Here is a 21,882-nt window from a genome sequence, read left to right as displayed (position 1 = left end):
AGAAACGTCACTTCAAGAATCCTCTGCGCCAATATAGAAACTTCGGGGAGACTGCGTACTAACTTTCACCGCAAGGGAGTCTGGGATAATGTAAGAAATCAACGGGAACTACGATTGTTCCGATTGGGTGACAGTTGCCTTGGGAAACCACTGATCAATCATAGTTTACGAGAGAGAATCAAACGACACACATCCCCAACATCCTAACGAGTCTTCATTAGGTTTCTTTAGGAACTTCCTACCTACGGCCTTTGCTCAGAGCCAAGCATCGAACTCTTGACACGCAGCTCATTGCAATAGTACAGCTTAAGCCAGGGGAGGTTTGAAAAACGTTTACGGCTACAAAAGGCAAATTTGAAGCTGAACTGTCACGTTCATGGCGTGTTGCAGAGTCAAACGTGCGGCAAAGTGAACACACTTTATACCACTGACAAAAAGTAAGATAAGACTTCTTGGTGATTAAGGCTCAGACTTTTTGGCAAAACATTCTCAGCAAAAATGGCACACATTTTGTTAATGACACATATTTTGTTAATAACATCCGTCGACGAAAACGCGCAGGTTGGTTGTCAACTGTTTATTCGTTTATGCCAGGTGTTTAGGCTTTGATCGTTGATTAACTACTACGCGTGAACACGTTCACATCAGCACCCTTAAAACTTCTTGTTTAGACAAAACCATCCATTTACTAGTATTGCGATCATTACATTCGACAATCGAACCGCCCTTACGAAAAATTACCATAAAGCACATAGCTTGCCCTACGTTTTAGTACACTGGGAGACTGAGACTGGTCGAAAAATCTCGAATGAAACCCCCTAAACAAGGTTTGAATCCATAGCGGTACACAAAATAAAAAAATTGTAAACTTGATTTCTGTCACTCAGAGATGAGGCAGGTCTGTAAAATTAACATATGTAATCCACCTGGTGCCAAAGGCGGGGTAAAGAGCCTTAAAACTGGAACTTCTTGTTTAGACAAAACGATCGATTTACTAGTATTACAATCATCACATTCGACAATCGAACGCCCTTAGAAAAAAATACTATAAAACACATAGCTTGCCCTACGTTTTAGTACTCTGTGAGATTGAGACTAGTCGAAAAACCTTTAATGAAACCCCCTAAATAAGGTTTGAATCCATAGCAGTACACAAAATAACAAAATTTTGTCAGTCAGAGATGAGGCAGGCCTGTAAAATTAACATGTGTGATCCACCTGGTGCCGAAGGCAGTGTAAAGACCCTCTTCAATTCAACACGAACTTTGAATTCGTTATTTTTTTCATTAAAAAAAAAACTTATACTGACAATAAATAGCATCTGTTCCATCTGTACTAACAATGTCCTCCACCTTTTAATTTTGAGCGCAAAACTTTAAAAGGCACTTAAAATTTGGCACTTATACCAAAAATAAAAGACACTAATACCGAACTGTAGTTGGAAACGTTTCAAAAGCTCGGTCATCATCGACATCATTTGCCGACCACAATTCATAAATAATAATAAAAAAAACAAGACAAAAACACAAAAAATAAAGATTCAACCAAAAGCATTAGTCTTGCGTGCTTGCCTTAGAGACGAGGCTGGTAACTAGGGAACCGGTACTTTCCACGAAAAATTTATCATAAATAGCCGTGAGCAAATGTTATTCTTGAATTAAAACCAACTGACAGCAATTTACAATTCAAGGTCATTTAAAAGTCTCATCCAACAATACGAAAACCAAACAGCCAGACCTGACCCTATACCACATGCCGTAATAAAAAAGCTTTCGTCATCGCTGACGCTGTTGTTTAAGCGAAATTATCTCGTTTATATGCACAAATAATAAGTGCTTTTAGGCTCCTTTTATCTTTTGTTAAGAAGAAACTATTGTTGAAGCGAAAAAGAAAAATTATGTGCCTCTAATATGGGCCAAAACAAGAATAGAAAGATAAACAAAACTCGATTACGACCTTGAAACAATGGAATCGAGACACCTGTATGCAAAAACGATTTAACATAAGAGAAAGCAGCTTGGTTTGTAAACATTACTGGTCAACAGAGAAAGTGCTAACGGACAGCAACCACAGGAACATGCAACAGAACGAGAGCTCTACGTTAAACTCGCCTACAACGTCCATTTCATCTTCTTCAGTTGCAAATGTACGGAGATTTCCCAATCACTGGGCTTGGGACTTCTATGCTTACACATTCGCGACATTGTTTGGTATCTTCGCGCTGAGTTGTTTTGCTATCATTGTTCGCCAATGCAAGCAGCCTTCTAGCAGTCGGAATGTTCACGGTCGTTTCACAACGATCCAGCTTTTTGTTGCAGCGTCGCTAAAAGTAGTCGCACTGCTTTGGAGCCCTTTATTGTTAAACGAAGCATCCAAGAAAATATTCACAACAGCATTGCTCATAAACTGCTGTTCAATGGCGTTGATTCTCTCTGCGTTCAGCATTCTCCTTCTCATATTACTGGAAACGACGAAGACTTCACTGGCTCCTCCGCGGCTTCAGAACATTTGGGTGCTGCTCGCCATCACAGTCGTACTAACGTTGGTTATGCTGACTTTTAACCTGCTGGTTTTGTACGCAAACAGAAAGTTTTGGTACTTTCTATCATATCTGGCTCTCTCTACCTGGGGAACACTGATCTGCATTGGCTACGTTGTGGCAGGGCGCAGAATGTGGAGGAACCTGCAGTCCTCGCGAGAGATTGGAAAATCTTCAGGGGAACGAAGACTGAAGAACATTACAGTACTAGTCCTCCTTGCGCCGTTTATTACTGCAGCGATGTTAATTCTGACTGTCTGTTTAGCTGCTGCCCAGTACGGTATCTTCAAACGTTTAGAGATGTCTGCCAAGACATTCAACTGGAGCAGGTATGTAATCATGTTTCTGCTAAAGGGCTGCGAGCTCTTGATTGTGCTTTTGATCTTTGGCGTTGTCGTTCGAACAAAGTCTGGAAAAGTTTCCGTGGGTGATGCTCCAAGCCTACAGCTAGGGACGTTCGTGGAGGAAACACCGACAGAGGAAAACTACGAAGACGAAGCATCGAGTAGTGCGACACACGAAACAAGATAAAAAGTAAAGAGATCCAAGTTCATTGTGTTGATACACTTCGCTATAAGAGTGAGTCTCTGGCATCTTAACCTACAAAAATAGGGTCGAAACTATTGCTTGGAGGCCAGTGGATCTCTTTCGAACATTAGACTAATGAATAAGACTATTAGACCAGAAAATGTTTATTATTCAAGGAAATGGATATAGGAAATCTAGTATGAAAAGCATTTACGCACAACGGCAATGATTTTACGAGGTAGAGGACCCAGCACGGCTGATGTGGCTTCCTCTGTAAATATTGTATTTTATTTAATCAGAACGCTTAGTAATATGCATATTTTAAGTTATACAATGCAAAAGCATGATTATATTTGAGTATATTACGAATGCTATGTGCACTGGAAGGACTTCCAACTGCCGGGTCAATTTATACTTCATATCAGTTTTTGGTTATGCATAATTATCTCATATACAGTAGGACTTAACGAAAAGAACGAAAAGAGGATATTACACATAATATAATTATATACACCTTTTATATAAATGAGTGACACTTGTATTTAAATCAATTTGTTTCTAGTTTAAAGACAATTAAGACTTCTAAATTCGCAGTATATATCAAAAGAAACACTGATTTTTGTGAGTAAATACTCACCTACGTACAAATCTTGCCCGAACAAAGACAGAAAAAAGCATTGAGGGTGACGTAGCTAGGACTTGTACGCAGTCTATATGAAATGTTATTTGTACCCTCTCTTTTTGTAAGACTCGAGGTCCTAATATTTGATCGTAAAAATGTTCTTTTTTTTTTTCTTTTAACAACCAAGGATTACTCAGGGCAGAGAATCCCTCCGAAACACACATGTCCACTGGCCTGATTATCAGGTTTCCAGGTTGGTTTTGAAAAAAAGTTTGACTCGTACTTAGCTCTTATTAACCGAGCAGATCTGTATGGGAGAATCTTGACCGAGGTCGTGAGTACATCTCGAACGCAGTGAGGTCGGTACACAAGAACGAGGTCGAGATTCTCCCATATAGACCGGCTAAGCTCGATTAGTAAGATGGTTTTTATATGGCACTAAAGGACAAGAACAATTTAAGAGTCCCTGTCCATAAAAATGGAAAATAACTCGGCAAGGGTCGAAAATTCGATTTCGCTCATATTTTCATGGTAGATAGGCTAGGGCATGACAAAAACTACTGGATAGTTTTTTTGGCAAAATATCCTTTTATTTCAAAGAAATATGCAAATTACCAACTTTCGTTAAAATCGTCATTTGACGCACCATTTTCTTAAGCCAGTTTGAGAGCCTCGCATGCAAAACCACATCATTCTTCCGTCTTTAAAACACTCAAATATTTTTGTCCAATGTTTAAATGTGTACTGGGTTGGTTTTAGGGAATGCTGAGTTGTCTTTTTGGGTGCAAAATAATTAAATTTCGAAGACAGGTATTTCATTCACTTAAAAGTACCTCGTGAATATAATTGATTTTCACCATGTGCGAAACCTTCAAATGAATTAAGCTTCTGGTGGTTGAATCGCAGAAGGATGATCTACAGATTCCTGTAAAAATTTCTTTGGGCAAATGATTGTGAGCGACGCGAGAGCTTTTCAAAGTACGTCAAAAATGCAAATATTTGACCATCCGTCGTCAAATTTCAATTTACGGGTTAGATGTATATTTTAGCATGCGCCACATGACTTGACCTATAATAAGTTGAAATAGACACAGAGCTGATAATTTCGAGATGTTCTAACCTCATTTACTGTAAAAGCCAGGTCCAAAGCCGATTTGACGTGTTTCTCTCACCATTCGTCGCACCTAAAGCAGAAGTTTGCTTTTGTTTACATAACGTCCGATGTACATCGCCAACTGTCAACTTATTTAATGGTCGAATACCATGAATCCGTGACCCTCTTTCGACACATATGATTACCACTGCATCTAAGTCAAAAACGGGTAAGTCATTTGTAGATAGTTGCTTGCTTTGCACTACACCAAAATATTACGTTTGATCATCATGGTTTGATGGGTTGAATCCTTGCTTGCAGCGGTTCCTTTTTCATCACGCAATACTGTCATCCCATTTTAGGGGGTAGGGGCAGGACAATTTCTATCCTAATACATAAGGCTCCGTAAAGCTGGGAACCACTGGGAGCACACAATCGTGTTGAGTAGGAAGAGATTAAATTAAGAAATGAGAAGAATGAATAATTTACCATTGCCCCTGTTGATATCTTTTACTCGACCACCGCTACATACCGATGCCTCGCCACTAGGCAAACAAAATACGCCAAATAAAATGGCATGGCATTACTAATTAAATTTAGTCTGTTTTTCTCATGAATTAGACACGTTGTGATTTCCTATTTTTATTTAAGCTAGTTCTTGCTTCATTGATCTATAATTTGTTTCATGGCGATTTTTTTTAAAATTCTAGGGAGTACTGGCACTAGCTTTATCAGCTGTTGTCTGAAACATCAAAACGTACAGCAAACGTGATTTGGACCGAGGCCACGTACACTATAGAATACGATTATATACATATTATTATATATATGAACAAACAGATGAACAATGATTAAATTGTTTCATTTATCCTGAGAGTGCTCTATACAAAATGGATCAAAATATGCAGCATATGCCGTGACAGCATTGCGTGACGAACAAATAACGGCTGTAAGATTGTGCTGCGCCGACACGCTTATCAGCAATGGTCAGCAATCGATCAAACGCATCATTTTGGCGCAGTGCAAAGCAAGCAACTATCTACAAATGACTCAGCCATTTTAGATGCAGTGATGTTCATATGCGCAGAAAGATGGTCACAGATCCATGGTATTTGACGAATAATAGGTTGACAGTTGGCGATATACATCGGACGTTAACCTTGTGTAAACAAAAGCAAACTTCTGCTTTATGTACGACGAATGGTGAGAGATCGACTAGAAACACGTCAAATTGGCTTTGGACCTGCCTTTTGCAACAAATGAGGTTAGAGCATTTCGAAATTATCAGCCCTGTGTCTATTTCAACTTATTATAGGTCAAGTCATGTGGCGCATGCTAAAATATACGTCTAACCCGTAAATTGAAATTTGACGACGGATGGTCAAATATTTGCATTTTTGACGTACTTTGAAAAGCTCTCGCGTCGCTCACAATCATTTGCCCAAAGAAATTTTTACAGGAATCTGTAGATCATCCTTCTGCGATTCAACCATCAGAAGCTTAATCCATTTGAAGGTTTCGCACATGGTGAAAATCAATTATATTCACGAGGTACTTTTAAGTGAATGAAATACCTGTCTTCGAAATTTAATTATTTTGCACCCAAAAAGACAACTCAGCATTCCCTAAAACCAACCCAGTACACATTTAAACATTGGACAAAAATATTTGAGTGTTTTAAAGACGGAAGAATGATGTGGTTTTGCATGCGAGGCTCTCAAACTGGCTTAAGAAAATGGTGCGTCAAATGACGATTTTAACGAAAGTTGGTAATTTGCATATTTCTTTGAAATAAAAGGATATTTTGCCAAAAAAACTATCCAGTAGTTTTTGTCATGCCCTAGCCTATCTACCACAAGAATATGAGCGAAATCGAATTTTCGACCCTTGCCGCGAAATTAAGAATTTGTCTGATTTTTACAGGCAGGCACTCTTAATTCGTTTAATGTAACTGGTTTCTACTAGCTGACATTTTCCTTGCGAACGGCGCTGAGCCGAACTTAATTCTGCCAAAGTTTGCCGGTGCTCTATACATTTTTTTACCTCATCAGCCTTTTGGCACTTCCATAACTAAATATTGTTAGAGGAAAATAGTAAATATTTTTGCATTTCAGTTTAGAACCGGTACTTTCGACGAAAAATTCATCATAAATAGCCGTCAGCAAATGTTTTTCTTTAATAAAAAACAACTGACAGCAATTTACAATTCAAGTTAATTTAACAGTTTCAGCCAACAAGAGAAAACCAAACAGCAAGAACTGACGTATAGCATATGCTGTAAGAAAAAAGCTTTCGTTATTGATTCGTATTCTAACGCGGCTGTTTGAGCGAAATTATCTCGTTTATATCCACAAATAACAAGTGCTTTTAGGCTCCTTTATCTTTTATTAATAAGGAACTATTGTTGACGCGAAAAAGAAAATTTATGTGCCGCTTATATGGGCCAATACAAGAAAAGAAAGATACACAAAACTCGACTGCGGTCTCGAAACAATGGAATCGAGACATCTGTATGCAAAAACGATTTAACATAGGAGAAAACAGCTTGCACTGGTTTGTAAATATTACTAGTCAGTAGAGAAAGTGTTACCAGACAGCAACCACAGCAACATGCAACAGAACGAGAGCTCTACGTTAAACTCGGTCACAACGTCCATTTTATCTTCTTCAGTTGCAAACGGAAAGAAATTTCGCCATGATCGCTGGGCCTGGGACTTTTATGCTTACACATTCGCGACATTGTTTGGCATTTTCGCGCTGAGTTGTTTTGCTATCATTGTTCGCCAATGCAAGCAGCCTTCTGGCAGTCGGAGTGTTCACGGTCGTTTCACAACGATCCAGCTTTTTGTTGCAGCGTCGCTAAAAGTAGTCGCACTGCTTTGGAGCCCTTTATTGTTGGACGAAGCATCGAAGGAAGTATTCACAATGGCATTGCTCATAGACTGCTGTTCCTTAGCGTTGATTCTCTATGCGTTCAGCATTCTCCTTCTCATATTACTGGAAACGACTAAGACTTCACTAGCTCCTCCGCGGCTTCAAAACATTTGGGTGTTGCTCGCCGTCACAGCCGTACTAACGTTTGTTATGCTGACTTTTAACCTGCTGGTTTTATACGCAAACAGGAAGTTTTGGTACTTTCTATCATATCTGGCTCTCTCTACCTGGGGAACACTGATCTGCATTGGCTACGTTGTGGCAGGGCGCAGAATGTGGAGGAACCTGCAGTCCTCGCGAGAGATTGGAAAATCTTCAGGGGAACGAAGACTGAAAAACATTACAATACTAGTCCTCCTTGCACCGTTTATTACTGCAGCGATGTTAATTCTGACTGTCTGTTTAGCTGCTGCCCAGTACGGTATCTTCAAACGTTTAAAGATGTCTGCCGAGACATTCAACTGGAGAAAGTATGTAATTATGTTTCTGCTAAAGGGCTACGAGCTTGTGATTGTGCTTTTGATCTTTGGAGTTGTCATTCGAACAAAGTCTGGAAAAGGTTCCGTGGATGACGCTCCAAATGTACAGCTAGGGACATTCGTGGAGGAAACACCGACAGAGAAAAACTACGAAAAGATCCAATTGTGATACACTTCCCTATATGTCACCTTAACCTACAAAAAAAGGGTCGAAACTATTGCTTGGACACCAGTGGATCTCTATCTGGCATTGAAATAATGAATAACACTATTACAGTAGAAAACGTTTATTATCCAAGTAAATGGATACAGGAAATCTGGAATAAAAAGCATTTACGCGTAACGCCAATCTTTTTACAAGGTAGAGAACCGGCATGAAAACCAGCACGGCTGATGTGGCTTCCTCTGTAAATATTGTATTTTCTTTAATCAGAACGCTTGGTAAGATGCATATTTTTAGTAAAATAATGCAAAAACATGATTATATTTAACAATAAGATTATGAGCTCGAGATTTCTATCGCGTGATAGTTGACGAGGGCTGAGCCCTCGTCAACTATCACGCATAGAAATCGAGAGCGAATAATCTAATTGTTTTAGTATAAATCTATTAGTCGTTCAAAACTTTGTCTAAATCCTCTTCACAGACACTTCGAAAACGCCAAGAAGCGGCCGTCATGTTGTTAACAAGGGCACAATGCTACGCTACTCACTACCTAACACAGAATAGATAGAGTGGCGTAGCCAATCAGAAAACGGCATTTGTGATAGAACGCTAGTAGATTTATACTAACGGAGAATATTACGAATGCTATGAGCACTGGAACGACTTCCAACTTCCGGGTAAATTCATGTTTCATATTAATTTTTGGTTATGCATAACTCATATACAGTACCACTTAACGAAAAGAGGAAGATATTACAGGTCATAAAATTATATACACCCTATATGTAAATAGATGATACACTTTATTTAAATCGATTTGTTTACAGTTTAAAGACAATTACATAGCGGATCTCTAAATTTGCTACATATAACAAAAGAAACATCGATTTCAGTGAGTAAGTACTCACCCAAGTACAAATCTTCCCTGAACAAATAAAGAAAAAACAATGACCCCGACGTAACTATGGCGTTTACGCAATCTGTGCAGGTTGTTAGTATAGGTAATCATACGGTTGCGAGTTCAATTTGGAATTAATTTGAAAGAGTGAGCTTTTTTTTGAAAAACTCAAAAATTCAACCAAATTGAACAAGAAAAACCGTATGATTACTTCTTAATATAAACATGAAAAAATTCGCGTGGAGCCGGAAGATCTTTCTTGAAACCAGTTTTTCTCATTCGGCAAAACCTTTTTCAAAGTTTCCGCACTAAATTTTCGTCAGCATTTTACGTCATATCATTGATTTCCTATTTTCTCTCAGCCAATCATAATCTAGAATTACGATGTGTAATTTGCACTGGTGTTACACTTTTTGCACTGATGTTTCATTTGAACTGCACTGCTCTCAGCCAATTAGAATCGAGTAATTGTTTCATATATATTAATATATAGGTTATACAGGTTGTTAACATTTAACAGTAAAGGATTACTCAGTGCAGAGAATCACTCCGAAACACACATGTCCACTGGCTTCATTATCAGGTTTCCAGGTTGGTTTTGAACAAAGGTTGACTCGTACTGTTCATATATGTGCCATCCCCTTCAAAATAAAATAATCTTTCACCCAAATTTCAGCCTGGTCAAGTTTTGGTCTTTCTCGGCCTCCAGGCTCTTGCAATGAAAGATTCTTAGGTATATTTAAGCAACAGAGCACTTAATCAGGGTTGTTTTCTTGCCTCGGTTTTAATAAACTCAGTTAAATCTCGTCATATAATCGTCTTTATTCACTTCACAACCTGTTGGCATACAATAATTGTCTTACTATTCTTTTATACTGAAGAAGTTAAATCGTATCCATTCGACCAATACATATTGTAATCATAACGTAGATTATAGAAAAATAACAGAATGATACTAATTTTCAAGACTTTACATTAATGCCAGCGGTGGATCACGGCTTTCTTCACACGTCTATTACTTTGTCCCTACGCCATAGGAGCGAAAACAAAAATTCGCTCTTGCAAACTTTTACAAAAGTCGTTCCCGAGTCCTTCAATTGTTCCATTACAAGACATTTAAGTAAATAAAACCTGGCATACTTAGTTAAACCACAAACGCCCATGTGGCCTTCTAGTTAATATAACGTTTAAATATTCATTGACCTTCTTTTCATGGTTATTGAATTAGCAATTGAAAACCTAACATCCTCAGTAATAAAAGGTCCTATTTGTTGAACAAACTAATTAAAAAGCAAATTTCTATCGTCCGACTCCGAGGTGAAGAGGTATGGGTGTTGATAAAGAATTTGAAAACACCTGGTTTTTAATATCTAATTAAAACACTTGAAAAGAAATAAAAAAAATTACTCTCCCATATTTGTGGTGGGTTGTTTGATTCGAAAGTAAATTTAATTCCACAATGCAAATAAAAGCCCTAAGCCTACCTTTCAGTAAGCTAAATTGATTTTTTGTTGTTGATGTTGTTTCGTTAAAACCGAATGGCCGATTTCACTAGTTTCACAAAAAAAGGTTCACAGCAAATTTTCTACCCAGTAAGTTGGGTAGTGTAGCCAATGGTTTGTTTGGGGGGATTTACACCATTTTTCCTCCAGTAAAAGCTTCTCCGTTCGTAAAAGGCACTCAGTTTGACTTATCGGTGAATAAAAAGTGCTACCAAAAACAAAAATCAATTTCAAATACCTGTTAACTGAGAACAATAAATAAGAACAATTGAACACAAACGACTTAAGAGTGGATGTCTCTAAAAATCAAAGAAAAATTAAAAAATCGCGGACATGGTCAAAAATTCGTTTCGTTCCATTTTTTGTCTACAGGTAGCTATAGGTACTAGCTAAAGTGAAATGAGGTTAGTTTGTGTAAATATTCATTTTGACGGGAATAAACCGTTATGAATTGCATGATCGAAAATGAGTGCGTGCGAGCTCGAAATTATGTAGTTTTCAGGCCGTCCTTAGATGAACTAAAATGCGACAGCAGGAATTCTCTAGTTATAAATATATACAGTTGGCCTTCCTTTACCAAGATATACTGATATTTTTTGTATCGTGTCCTTCCTGATGAAACCACGGGTTAATTACCAGAGGACGTCTTCGCCATTTTTAGTTCACGTCAAACCCGGCCTAATATATTGTGGCAAAAATGCATGTGGTAGTGTCTCAAAATTTCCAGCAATACTATCACGAGGGCTTATGAGGTAGGTCTTCAAATTCATCGTTTCATTTTTCTGGTATCTTCTACTGTTTCAATATACCAACCAACCAAACTTCGGTAAAATTGCAAATGGCGCCATATTGAAATGAACAACATCAACATTGCAGTGACACAAGCAAAGCATTGTTTGAGTCGCAGCCGCACTTAGCTTGTTATGTTTGCTTTGACATCAATAGTTCCTTACCTTAGAAATCTTTTATAGGCTCTTATTATGCTGCTTGGAAGATACTTTCGAAATACTGTCCTCTGCAAGTTGGTGTAAAGGGGGCCGACCGGCGAACTCATTGAAGCCACTGAGCCGGTGATGAGTAAACTTTAAAAGTTACTTGTTGTCGTCATTTTCTATAGCGTGTCGCCAGCCAGTTTCGTTTAGTCTACTTTGATCCTAATTTCGGCTTTTTTGACGTCCCACACACGAAAGATCCTGTACAACACGGCAGGTACCGCTAGTGATTTGCACAGGTTCCTGTCTGCGTGTCGACTGCGTGACATGTGATAATCTGTCACGTAACGAGATCAACTAACAGTACATTCTGCCTCACGAATAAAATCTAAACAAATATATTGCCGTTATGAACAAAAAAGATACAGCAAAGAAACAGACTTTACAAAATGTCACAAATTTAAAACGTACAGTGGAAACTTTATGGAACGAAAATAACGATTCAATTTTCCCACGGGAAACAAATGTAACCAGTTAACGAAAGTAAACAAAAAGCAAAAGCGTAATAATCGTCGGTGAAAGTAATAAAGATAACGGTTGCTTAAACTCCAGCAGAAAAAAAATGTCTTGCTCTTTCCTTGATATCGTTGGTGGCGTTTGTGGTGCAGAGGAACGCGCAAGGCATCCGTCCACTCAGACAGTATCGCTGTCATCGCGCAGCAAGGATATCAGAAGCCACAAGCGTTTTTTACAGTTTTCAGGTGTTGAGACAGAGATAGAACTTATCTTAGCAAGAAGCGGGATTTTCGTGAAGCCCGTCCATTTGAGAATCGGTTAAGTAATCTTTCTGAAATGTCTATGCGCATGCGTTGCTTTGCAAATATGCACTGAATCACGCGGTTGTCATTTTACTTTTTTTTTTAGGTACATGCAGTGGAGGCCTCAGAGGTTCCCGATCATTGTCGAATTTATGCGCTAAGTGATCCAAGCAATGCAGAATTTCGGGGCTCCTGCGACCACCTCCACAATGAGTCATGTGTGCAGTGTTATGAGTTAGAGGAAGTCATGCGTACCATAGAACATGAGTGTTCAATTGCGCTCTCGTCAGCAGAAGATCAAGCTGACATGCTGCATACTATCAAACAGGCAAGGGATGATATCACTAGCTGGAAAGCCCATCAGCTAAGTTCAGTCCACCAAGCTGAGGCGAAGCATTCAGTTTTAGCCAAACTCGACAGCCGATCGGTGCTGTTAGTCCAGGACTGGGCAATGAAATATATGCCCCGAAAATATCGAGAGGCACAGTCAGACTGGTTTGCGAAGCGAGGATTGCCATGGCACATTAGCGTTGCCATAAGACGGTCAGAGTGTTCTGAGCACTTTGAATCGCAAACACCTGTTCACGTATTTCAAAGCTGCGCCCAAGACAGTGTGACTGTGGCTTCGATAATGCTTGACTGCCTCACTACCCTGAAAAAGGAAATTCCAGACCTGGAAATGGCTTATTACAAACAAGATAACGCTGGTTGTTATCACAGCGGAAATTCAATCATCTCAGCTAAGCTGGCCGGCGATGCCGTAGGAGTGGCTGTTGTAAGAAACGACTTCTCGGACCCTCAAGGTGGAAAGGGGGTATGTGATCGCAAAGCAGCAACAATCAAAGGAGACGTTGGAAGGTACGTAAACGAAGGCAATGATGTCATCAACGCTTTACAGCTCAAAACAGCCATTGAATCTGGCCAAGGAACCACAGGAGTGAAAACAAGCTATGTTGCTGCCAAGCCGTCAAGCACCTTTAATATCAAATGGGATGGCATAAGCTTACTCAAGAATTTTGAGTACGATGAAACTGGCGTACGAGTGTGGAGAGCATTCAATGTGGGTTCCGGTAAAGTAGTGCCATGGGCAAAGTTCGAAGGAGTCATGAAGCAGCCCGAAAAATTGGATATCCTAGAACCCCCATCGCAGAATGTAAGTGGCGCACCGCCGTTCAAGATTGTGAGACACCGACATATCAAGAAAAGCTCTGTCAAAGCAGATTTCTCAACTGAAAACAAAAACCAAGATCGAAGCAGTATTGGTCAAAATAAGCCAGACGACATGCTTTTCCCGTGTCCAGAGGATGGATGTGTAAAAGCATACAGTCGCTTTGCAAACCTCCAGACACACCTAGATACTGGAAAACACCAAATGATGCTCGAATAGGAAACTCTCTACGATAGAGCTAAAAGAGAATATTCTTCCAAGCTGACGGAGGGATGCAGTCAAATTCCAAGCGTTCAAGTTACTGTCCAAGCAAAGAGTGACGCCTTGCTGCCTCTTCCAATGGGTTGGACCCTGAAGACAATTAAGAAAAAAGTGCGTTTTACAAAGAAACAGACCGAATTCTTAACTGACCAATTTCAAAAAGGGGAGCAAAGTGGACGGAAAAGCGATCCACAGGAAGTTTCGAAAGCAGTGAGCTTAGCAAGAGACCAAGCGGGGGAACGCCGATTTCAACCTGATGAAGTCCTCACGTCGCAGCAGATTAGTGGCTTCTTTAGCCGTCTTTCAGCAAAGAAGCGATTAGAAGTTACAGCCGCCGGTAACGAAGCAAAAGCCAGTGAAGTCTCAGAAGTGGCCATGGAGAGTGCCGACGAGGACGAAATTTCCGCCGAGGCTGAGAGTCATCTGTCTGCTGTGTGTGCGAATGTGATGAGAGGTGTGGCTATTCAGCATCCGATTGTATCTTTCGATCTTAACATCTGCGAATTTGTACAAAAACGTACACTCACAACTTTAAGAGTGGATAGGCTAAGAGACATGTGCATCGACCTTGGGCTGGATATTTCTGACATTTCACCTCAGAAGAGGAAAAAGCCATACATCGCACGACTCACACAATTAGTCCAGGAGTGTACCTGCACTTCCAAGTAACTGAGCCCTGTACGTTTCACGAATAACTGATCCGCTGATTATAAAAGGCGGTGCGTATATAATTTTTAAGAGGGCGTTGCGTGACAGCAGAGTTCTACATATTTCAGTCACTCGAGCTCGCCGCTGCTGGTGGCATCTCCTCCAATTTGTGTTGACGATTTTCAGTATCTTCGAAACTGGCGAGTGCAGAAGGCGCAGAAGGGATGCAAATGCTCGAATTCATGTTCACTGGATGCGAAGTAAACGTAAACTAACGGCCGTGTGGCAAATTTAACCTGTTGTGTGCAATTCAAATGTTCAACCTGTTGTGTGCAGAATTATGCAGAATTATGGCGCGATTCACAGGGTAGGAAAAGTCAAAATTTGTTTCTCCTGTCACAGTATATGAAAATCAAGTGTAGTTATAGACATTTTAATATGTTTCTAGTCATTTCAACGGCCAGTGAAGATATAACTGACCAAAACAGTTATTTGTGTACAACGCGTTTAATTTTGTTATTATGCATCTCATTATGGCGTCATAGTATTTGACCGAATTACGGCCGGTGGTCATCTTTTGACTGTCAAAGGTCCCAAAGAAATAAAACCCAAATCGTAAAGAACTATCTTTCAAGGCTTCTTGGTAGTGTTATTGTAAACTTTGAGACACTACCACATGTATTATTTGCCAAGCTATTCTAGGCCACCTTTGCCTTAATTTCAAAAGGCCGAAGATATCGTCTCTTAACAGAGACGTAGCTCCTACAGGAATAACACGAGACAAAAACTATCACTTTGTCTTGATTAAGCAAGTCCAACTCTATATTTCTATAGCTAGAAAAGTCCTTCTGTCACATTTTTGTTCGTATGACAACTGCCCGAAAAGTGCCTAATTTCAGGATCGCGCTTGGTGAAATTTGAGCAATTGACCCGCCGAAAGTTTTTAACGGTTTATTCCCGTTAAAGTGCATATTTCAAACATCTAACCCCATTTCCGTTTGTTTCCTATATAAGGCTACCTACAAGCAAAAAATGAGCCAAATCGATTTTTGGCCGTGTCCGCGATTTTTTCGATAATCTTTGATTTTTACTGACATTTACTCTTAATACAGGTAATAACAATCCATACATCTCCAGAAAGGATATTTCTTAGTACAACAACAATATTCAATCTAGCTTTTATTATATTTAGTTTTTAGCATCCTAGACGTGTTACTTCTCCTTGTCCGCCAAAGAGCAAGGACTTCAAGTAAAAGCAATCATTGGCGATTTACGACAGCGCAACTCTTTATCGCCGCTGTTCTTAAAACGGTCGTTTTCTTATGGTCCCCTTTCTTGTTACACGAGATTAGCAAGACACGTTATGGTACTGCCGTGATGCTCTATAGCTTTTCACTAGCGTTTAACTTGTCCGCCTATAGCATACTGCTGTTAATTCTACTCGAGACAACCAAGATTACACTTGCGTCTCCTCGACTTCAAAACGTCTGGGTACTGCTCTCGATTACAGCTGCCTTCACGATAATCCTAGCTACGTTTATCTTTCTGGTTGTATTCGCAGACAGGAAATTCTGGCGTTTTATTTCAGATCTGACCCTGTATATTTGGGGGACATTGATTTCTGTCGGATACGCGGTGGCCGGTTTTAGAATTTCGCGTAACTTGAGATCTTCGCGACAGACGGATAATTCTCGCAGACAAGAAAGACTCAAGAATATTGTGCTACTGGCCTTTACTTCATCTGTGGTTACTGCAATTTCTTTAATGCTGGTTATGTGTGTGTCTGCTGGTGATTTCGGTGCTATAAGAGGTTTAGAATTCAACAAGAACTCCATCTGGATCAGGTTTGGTGTTTCATTCCTTCTAAGAAGCTATGAGTTTAGTTTTGTGTTGCTGATCTTTGTAATTGTCATAAAAACAAGGCCAGAGAGAAGTAGTCTAGTAGACGACGCACCCTCGATGCAGCTGGGAACATTTCACCGGTACAGCGAGAAACAGAATAGCCGAACTGAAAACGAACAGTCTAAGGCGTAACACTCCGAAAATTGACGTTTTGGGAGAGAAAAAAAATGCTTGTTCACACCTAAACTATAAAACTAGACTTTAACTTCGCAACATATCTGTCTGTTAGCTGTGTAAATAGTGAATGTGTTATACGTTAGCCGGTTTCTCTGAACGAGTTACAAGAATGACAATGTGTGGATAATTTCTTGTCATATTTATAAGCACCCGTCCCATGTCAAGATAGCTCTTCGGTCGAGTTCTAAACAGGACGTTAACTTGTTGTGTCGGCCCCAAGACGCAACCCTTGTCACGTTCAATAACCATAAGTTCGAACTTGTCTTACAGCGTTCACACCCTAAACTTGTAAAAGGTAAATAAAACTACAGTGTGTAGCACTGAGTGTCTGAACGCGGCTGGGAAGGTCTTATTTCGACTCTCCTTGGAGTTTGGGGTTAAGTAGCTTGTGTCACAGCATCCTGAAACATTCATTGTCTTTAGTAACTGTCGTCTCTTGACGGTATTTCTGGTAACTTGATGAGTCATGAAGACATTACCCTTAATACGCAAATTTCGTTTAATAAAGGTGTTGCACACTTGACTTACCGTCTTATTTCAGCGGTTTTTTCATGCACTTTGTCTCCACTCGTCCTTATTTCGTTAAGCTGTGAAAACAATAAAATAACTGATATAAAAATGTTTTGAATTTCAATAACAGTACAGGTAGAGCCCCTTAGAAAAGCGTAGAGATAGACAAGGTTGGAGAGGTTTCGCTCTTGTCCCAAGTGGGCAATATGTATTTAAAGAAACAAACAAACAAGAGCAACACAGCATCACCGGAAGTTGACTGATGTCCTGTAACATTTACAAAAAAAAAGAACCTAAATTTTGATCACACAGAAGAAAGGCCATGGAGGAGCGACCGCAAAAAGTGGTCTTCCCTTTTTTCCACCGTAAAACATAATAACTAATTTATCAATTTAAGTTCACGCCGGCCATATTGTGTTCCATAATAATAGCACATTTTTTACATTGGAAAATTCCATTGTTTGAGAACAGCTCACTTGTCCGCTAAGACGTCATGTGAAAACCTTTCATCTGGAGGTGATACCGTAAAGGCCATAGAAGTGTGGTTTTCCATTGACCGAGGAACGAAAGCGGAAAACGTTTTTCTCACACACGGCTGGGAGTCTGGGTAGAGGTGTGCGGGGGGGGGGGGGGGGGGGGTTAGGTCACGTAGCTTGTGTAAGGTTTCAGTTTTTGTTTTGTCATCTACCATTGCCTGACATGCCCCACCTACCCACGCGTGAAGTACTTGTAGAATTTGTTAAGTTGAGGTGAAATTATTCTCTAGACACTTTTTTGTGTCATTGTGAGACTATTATGTTCTTATGTTAATAAAGGTCAGGCTGGGTGGTTCGGCTTGGCATGGCTCCCGGCGGTGTGTGAGAATAGTGCTTTCCACGCGTTTTAAATTGGTTAACTTGGAGGTGATGAGCAGAGCACTATTAACCTCTGAGCAGAGATTTCGAAATTTCCGACCATTCGTCGGTTTATTATCAGAAATAAAGTCATTTGTAGGTCCGATAATCATTCAGCTTGTGTGGCAGATTCAAATCAGTCTCGGTAAAAGTGGTAGATATTTACTTCCACTTCGGTGAATAAGTGTTACCTATTAAACAAACAAAAAAATCTGCACTAACCAACTTGCGATTCCCATCTTCCCACCTTCCTTCTGACTGACAACGCCCTGCTTCTCAGCCTGAAGTTCTTCAAGTTCAGCCTGAAAGAAAGCAAGGTCATGAAACTAGTTAAACTGTTCACATGTTCCAGGATATGCAAGTGTGTAGCAGCTTTCACACAGGATCAAATGTCTTTGTGGTACAAAACAAAGTCCGTGTCCAGGTCTACCTCTTTTCTCAACTCTATCGTAAGCCATGATGGCCGTACCATTTCTCGTTGCTACACCTATTTACCTTGCAAGGTTGTAATATGGCCGTTTAACCTCCTTTAGCACCACGTAGTAAACTTTGGGACTAAAACTTTGGGACACTAAAAAACACTAAAACACGCATCAACCTGGTGAAAAGTTCCACGCACCGAAAAGAACATAATCACATTCAAAAATATTTTCTAGGGAAACTGGTGCCCTCCGTCGTCAGACAAGTGAAACGGTAAGCAAAGGAGAAAACGTGTTAACCTTTCATTTGGGATTTGCGTTTATTCCATTTGGAACTTACTACGAGGCCTTAGTTACCAGTAATTCAGTCAGACCCTTCTATTTTTGCCATTAAAATTTCTAGCAGAAAGTAACAAATGAGAACAGAATGTCTAGACTAAAAGCTGCAAGGAGAAAATGAAAATCTCTACTCACAGCAATAGGAGTTAGTTCAGTCTCGGCTTCCTGTAACAGAATCAAAAGTATATGAAGAAATCAATAGCTTATTAAACTTGTCTCAGTACGGGTAAATTTTGAAAAGATAAAAATTACAGCCACAGTTTAAACACTATTGATAACTAACTTCTTCTTTCAACAATGCAACCACTTTACTGGGGCTAGGAGAAAGGAAGGAGTTTATGTTCTCGTATCACTGGCCACCACTGTCCACAATAACTTGCTATCCTTTTGATTGTTATTCATGTCTTCATGTGTTAAAGTTCCAGTACCTACATGCACGCAACGCGGACCTATTTTTGAGATCTGTAACTAACCTTAATCTCTCTTGTAAAGGCACTGTTGTTTGCGGTGAGTTCGGCTTTCTGTTGCTCCAAGTGCGTTCTCGTCTGTAATTGAGCTTTTAGGCGTAGCTGGAAGAATTCAAAATTAAACAGCAAGTAAATCAGATTGGATTACTGAATATCAAATTGACAACCGGAATCCTCTGCGGAAAAAAAATAACAATGGCGACTGGTACATTTACCCATAATTCTTAGCCTTAACAAGGCTCATAAAAAACGTACAGAAATGTTCTACATTATAGTCTTCAAATCTTGTATACACAATGTCGTTAGTAGAGGGACAAACACTGCAAAAATATGGATTTCCTTGTGCCTTATGGGCTGTGTTAGGTTCGCATGGTACTGCGGTAAAATATACAGCCGCCATCTTTTTTTCCTACGAAGGATTCTTTGCGAATCATTTACCTTGTGTGACTTGAGATCATGTACGTTACTTTCGAGCTCACTAAGCTGCCGTTGTAGTTGGCTCAGCTGTGATCTTTTTCTGTCAACGTTGTTGTCCCTGACAGTTAAAAATCAAAGTAAAAAGATGAAGAAACTCAGGTGCAAGAGAGTTGACTTCACAACGAAAACTAATTTGGTTTGAATTCCAATGAAGTTAGCGCGGTAGCTCTAATTATCGGCTAGAAACAATACTAGGCCTCTCACTAAAACCATGTGATGACACTTTGCGGTTACAACATAAAACATAAAACGTAAAACCAAGTGATCAAGAAAAACTCACATCAGATATTGGTAACAAGGGGAGAAGACTCAAGCGCCAACCTTGTTCCCAGTGCCTATCGTTCAGGGATAGGGAACTCGTTGCAAGTTATTCCTATCGATACTTACGATCGATCTTGTCTGTCCGCGATTTCGTTAGACACCGACTGCATGGTGCGGCCAGGAGCTACAGAGAAATGTAGTTAACATATGGTTAAAAACTACACTGCTAAATAGAAGGCGTTCTTATGTGAAAGAGAAAGTCATCGAAAACGATGGAATCCCAGTTGACAGCTTTGAAACGCATTTCCTGAACTGATCCGGTTATCAATTAACGGGACTTGTCACCTTGGTAATGAATGAAGTGAAAATCGATAGATGCAAAGAACACCATTACACTACAGTAGTTGGAACGGTGATCATAGTCGAGTTTCAATAAGGGCCGGGGAAGGGCTGTGTTTTGCCTGCCTGGTTTGACCATCTAGAGGAAAGGTTTTCTGATACTGTGAAAACCAATTGCCTTCCTGCTGAAAATGTTAATAAAACCCCAGCATAGTGCATTAGAAAAACACGACTAACCAACTCCATGTAGCTTGGACTGCAGCAAAGATATATTCCTGTCCATTTCCTTTAGCTCTATCTTGTACTTGTCCAACATACGGATGTCTGGCTCCATTTGTCGAGCACTCTGTTCCTCACTTTCAGTTATGCTTTGAAGGTCTTCAAGCTGAAGAGAAACAGACTTACAAAGTTAAGCCAATTACTGATCATCTTAGTCAAGGCTATTGTCAACCTTCGCCGTCTTGCTGTTGCAAATGAATTCTCTGCTAATTAAACACAGGTAGATTCATAATTGCTATCATATGTTCTATAGTCAGAGTGATTGGCTTCATGCATCAGCTTTTGAAAGTCACTTTCTCAAGTTGTCTTTTGGTAACAATTGTAGCTGATGAATTCTTGGTACATGGGGAACGTAGTTTTCTTGAATTGTTATACATACATGCAAATCACTACAAACTGAGCGATTATAAATAAGACTTTCAAACCACTTCTTTTGTAGACGAGAAATATTTCTTATGTCTCATACATATTCTTTCATCTGGTTTATCGGCTCAATAATGGCGTCTATGAAAATCACTTAACGAGGTCTGAGCGATTAAATCCATTGTGTAACTCCTTATTTCTTTCATCTTGATGCAGCAATGATATAATCCACACCAAACCTAGAGCTTGCATTTTCTAGCAATAGATGACATGCCGGGTCTCCCATCAATATTCTCTCTGTTTAGTGTTGTTCAGTGTTGTTACATGACGTACCTCAGTAATTTCCTCTTCAATTCTTTGCACTTCTCTTTCTATCTCTTCCAATTTGATTTTAACGTCAGGAATTTCAATGTTCTCGAGAGATTCTAACTAGAAAAATAGATAAAGACAAAAATAAATAAATAAATCACTCTGTTTGAGAGTCAGTGTATTTAGCACTGCTGTGCTACTTGGAGATTCTGTAAACAATCAAAACGTCTCAGGAATGCCAACGAACGGGAGGAAGACCAGTTGCCTCTTTACTTTTTTCCCTTCACTACTCGGTCGGCCAGACTATACAATAGTACAGCAAGGTATGTTTTAAAATTCCCTGCTCTCACTGACCACTTTCAAGACTCCCACCAAACAAAAAGCTAAAAATACTCACAGTTTCCTTAGCTGGGGCGAGTTCAAGAATGCGGTCATAGCGTTTTTGTTCATTGGAAAGATTCCTCTCATTGGATACTCTTTTCTCGGGCAGAGTTCGAATCTTAGTCCTCAGCTGTTGAAGGAAAAAACAAAATTAATGATTTTTTTTTTCTTGACGTAGA

The 21,882-nt window shown here is 39.7% G+C and overlaps 3 protein-coding genes and 1 pseudogene across 4 annotated transcripts in view; 3 read left to right on the top strand and 1 right to left on the bottom strand.

Moving 5' to 3' along the window:
* LOC145497681 (DNA repair protein RAD50-like) overlaps positions 1 to 21,882 on the bottom strand; it is a 38,464-nt pseudogene that overhangs the window by 6,385 nt on the left and 10,197 nt on the right. The window contains exons 11-19 of the transcript XR_014050707.1: positions 21,720 to 21,833; positions 21,347 to 21,442; positions 20,609 to 20,756; positions 20,159 to 20,216; positions 19,733 to 19,829; positions 19,301 to 19,396; positions 18,963 to 18,992; positions 18,292 to 18,371; positions 17,195 to 17,253 (exon numbers count right to left, since the gene is read on the bottom strand). The product of XR_014050707.1 is annotated as a DNA repair protein RAD50-like (transcript). The remainder of the gene's footprint in view (positions 1 to 17,194; positions 17,254 to 18,291; positions 18,372 to 18,962; positions 18,993 to 19,300; positions 19,397 to 19,732; positions 19,830 to 20,158; positions 20,217 to 20,608; positions 20,757 to 21,346; positions 21,443 to 21,719; positions 21,834 to 21,882) is intronic.
* On the top strand, positions 1,997 to 3,536 carry LOC145495227 (uncharacterized). The gene has a single exon (XM_081474822.1). The coding sequence runs from the start codon at positions 2,078 to 2,080 to the stop codon at positions 3,068 to 3,070; it is 993 nt and encodes a 330-aa protein (XP_081330948.1). The 5' UTR covers positions 1,997 to 2,077; the 3' UTR covers positions 3,071 to 3,536.
* On the top strand, positions 6,994 to 9,098 carry LOC145495233 (uncharacterized). The gene has a single exon (XM_081474832.1). The coding sequence runs from the start codon at positions 7,393 to 7,395 to the stop codon at positions 8,362 to 8,364; it is 972 nt and encodes a 323-aa protein (XP_081330958.1). The 5' UTR covers positions 6,994 to 7,392; the 3' UTR covers positions 8,365 to 9,098.
* LOC145495219 (uncharacterized) lies at positions 11,050 to 14,707 on the top strand. The gene has a single exon (XM_081474810.1). The coding sequence runs from the start codon at positions 12,758 to 12,760 to the stop codon at positions 13,895 to 13,897; it is 1,140 nt and encodes a 379-aa protein (XP_081330936.1). The 5' UTR covers positions 11,050 to 12,757; the 3' UTR covers positions 13,898 to 14,707.

The sequence above is a fragment of the Orbicella franksi genome, chromosome 1, assembly GCF_964199315.1.
Source record: "Orbicella franksi chromosome 1, jaOrbFran1.1, whole genome shotgun sequence".
NCBI classification, from domain to species: Eukaryota; Metazoa; Cnidaria; class Anthozoa; order Scleractinia; family Merulinidae; genus Orbicella; species Orbicella franksi.
Note: the sequence above shows the minus strand (reverse complement) of the source record. Positions and strands in the feature narration are given on the sequence as shown.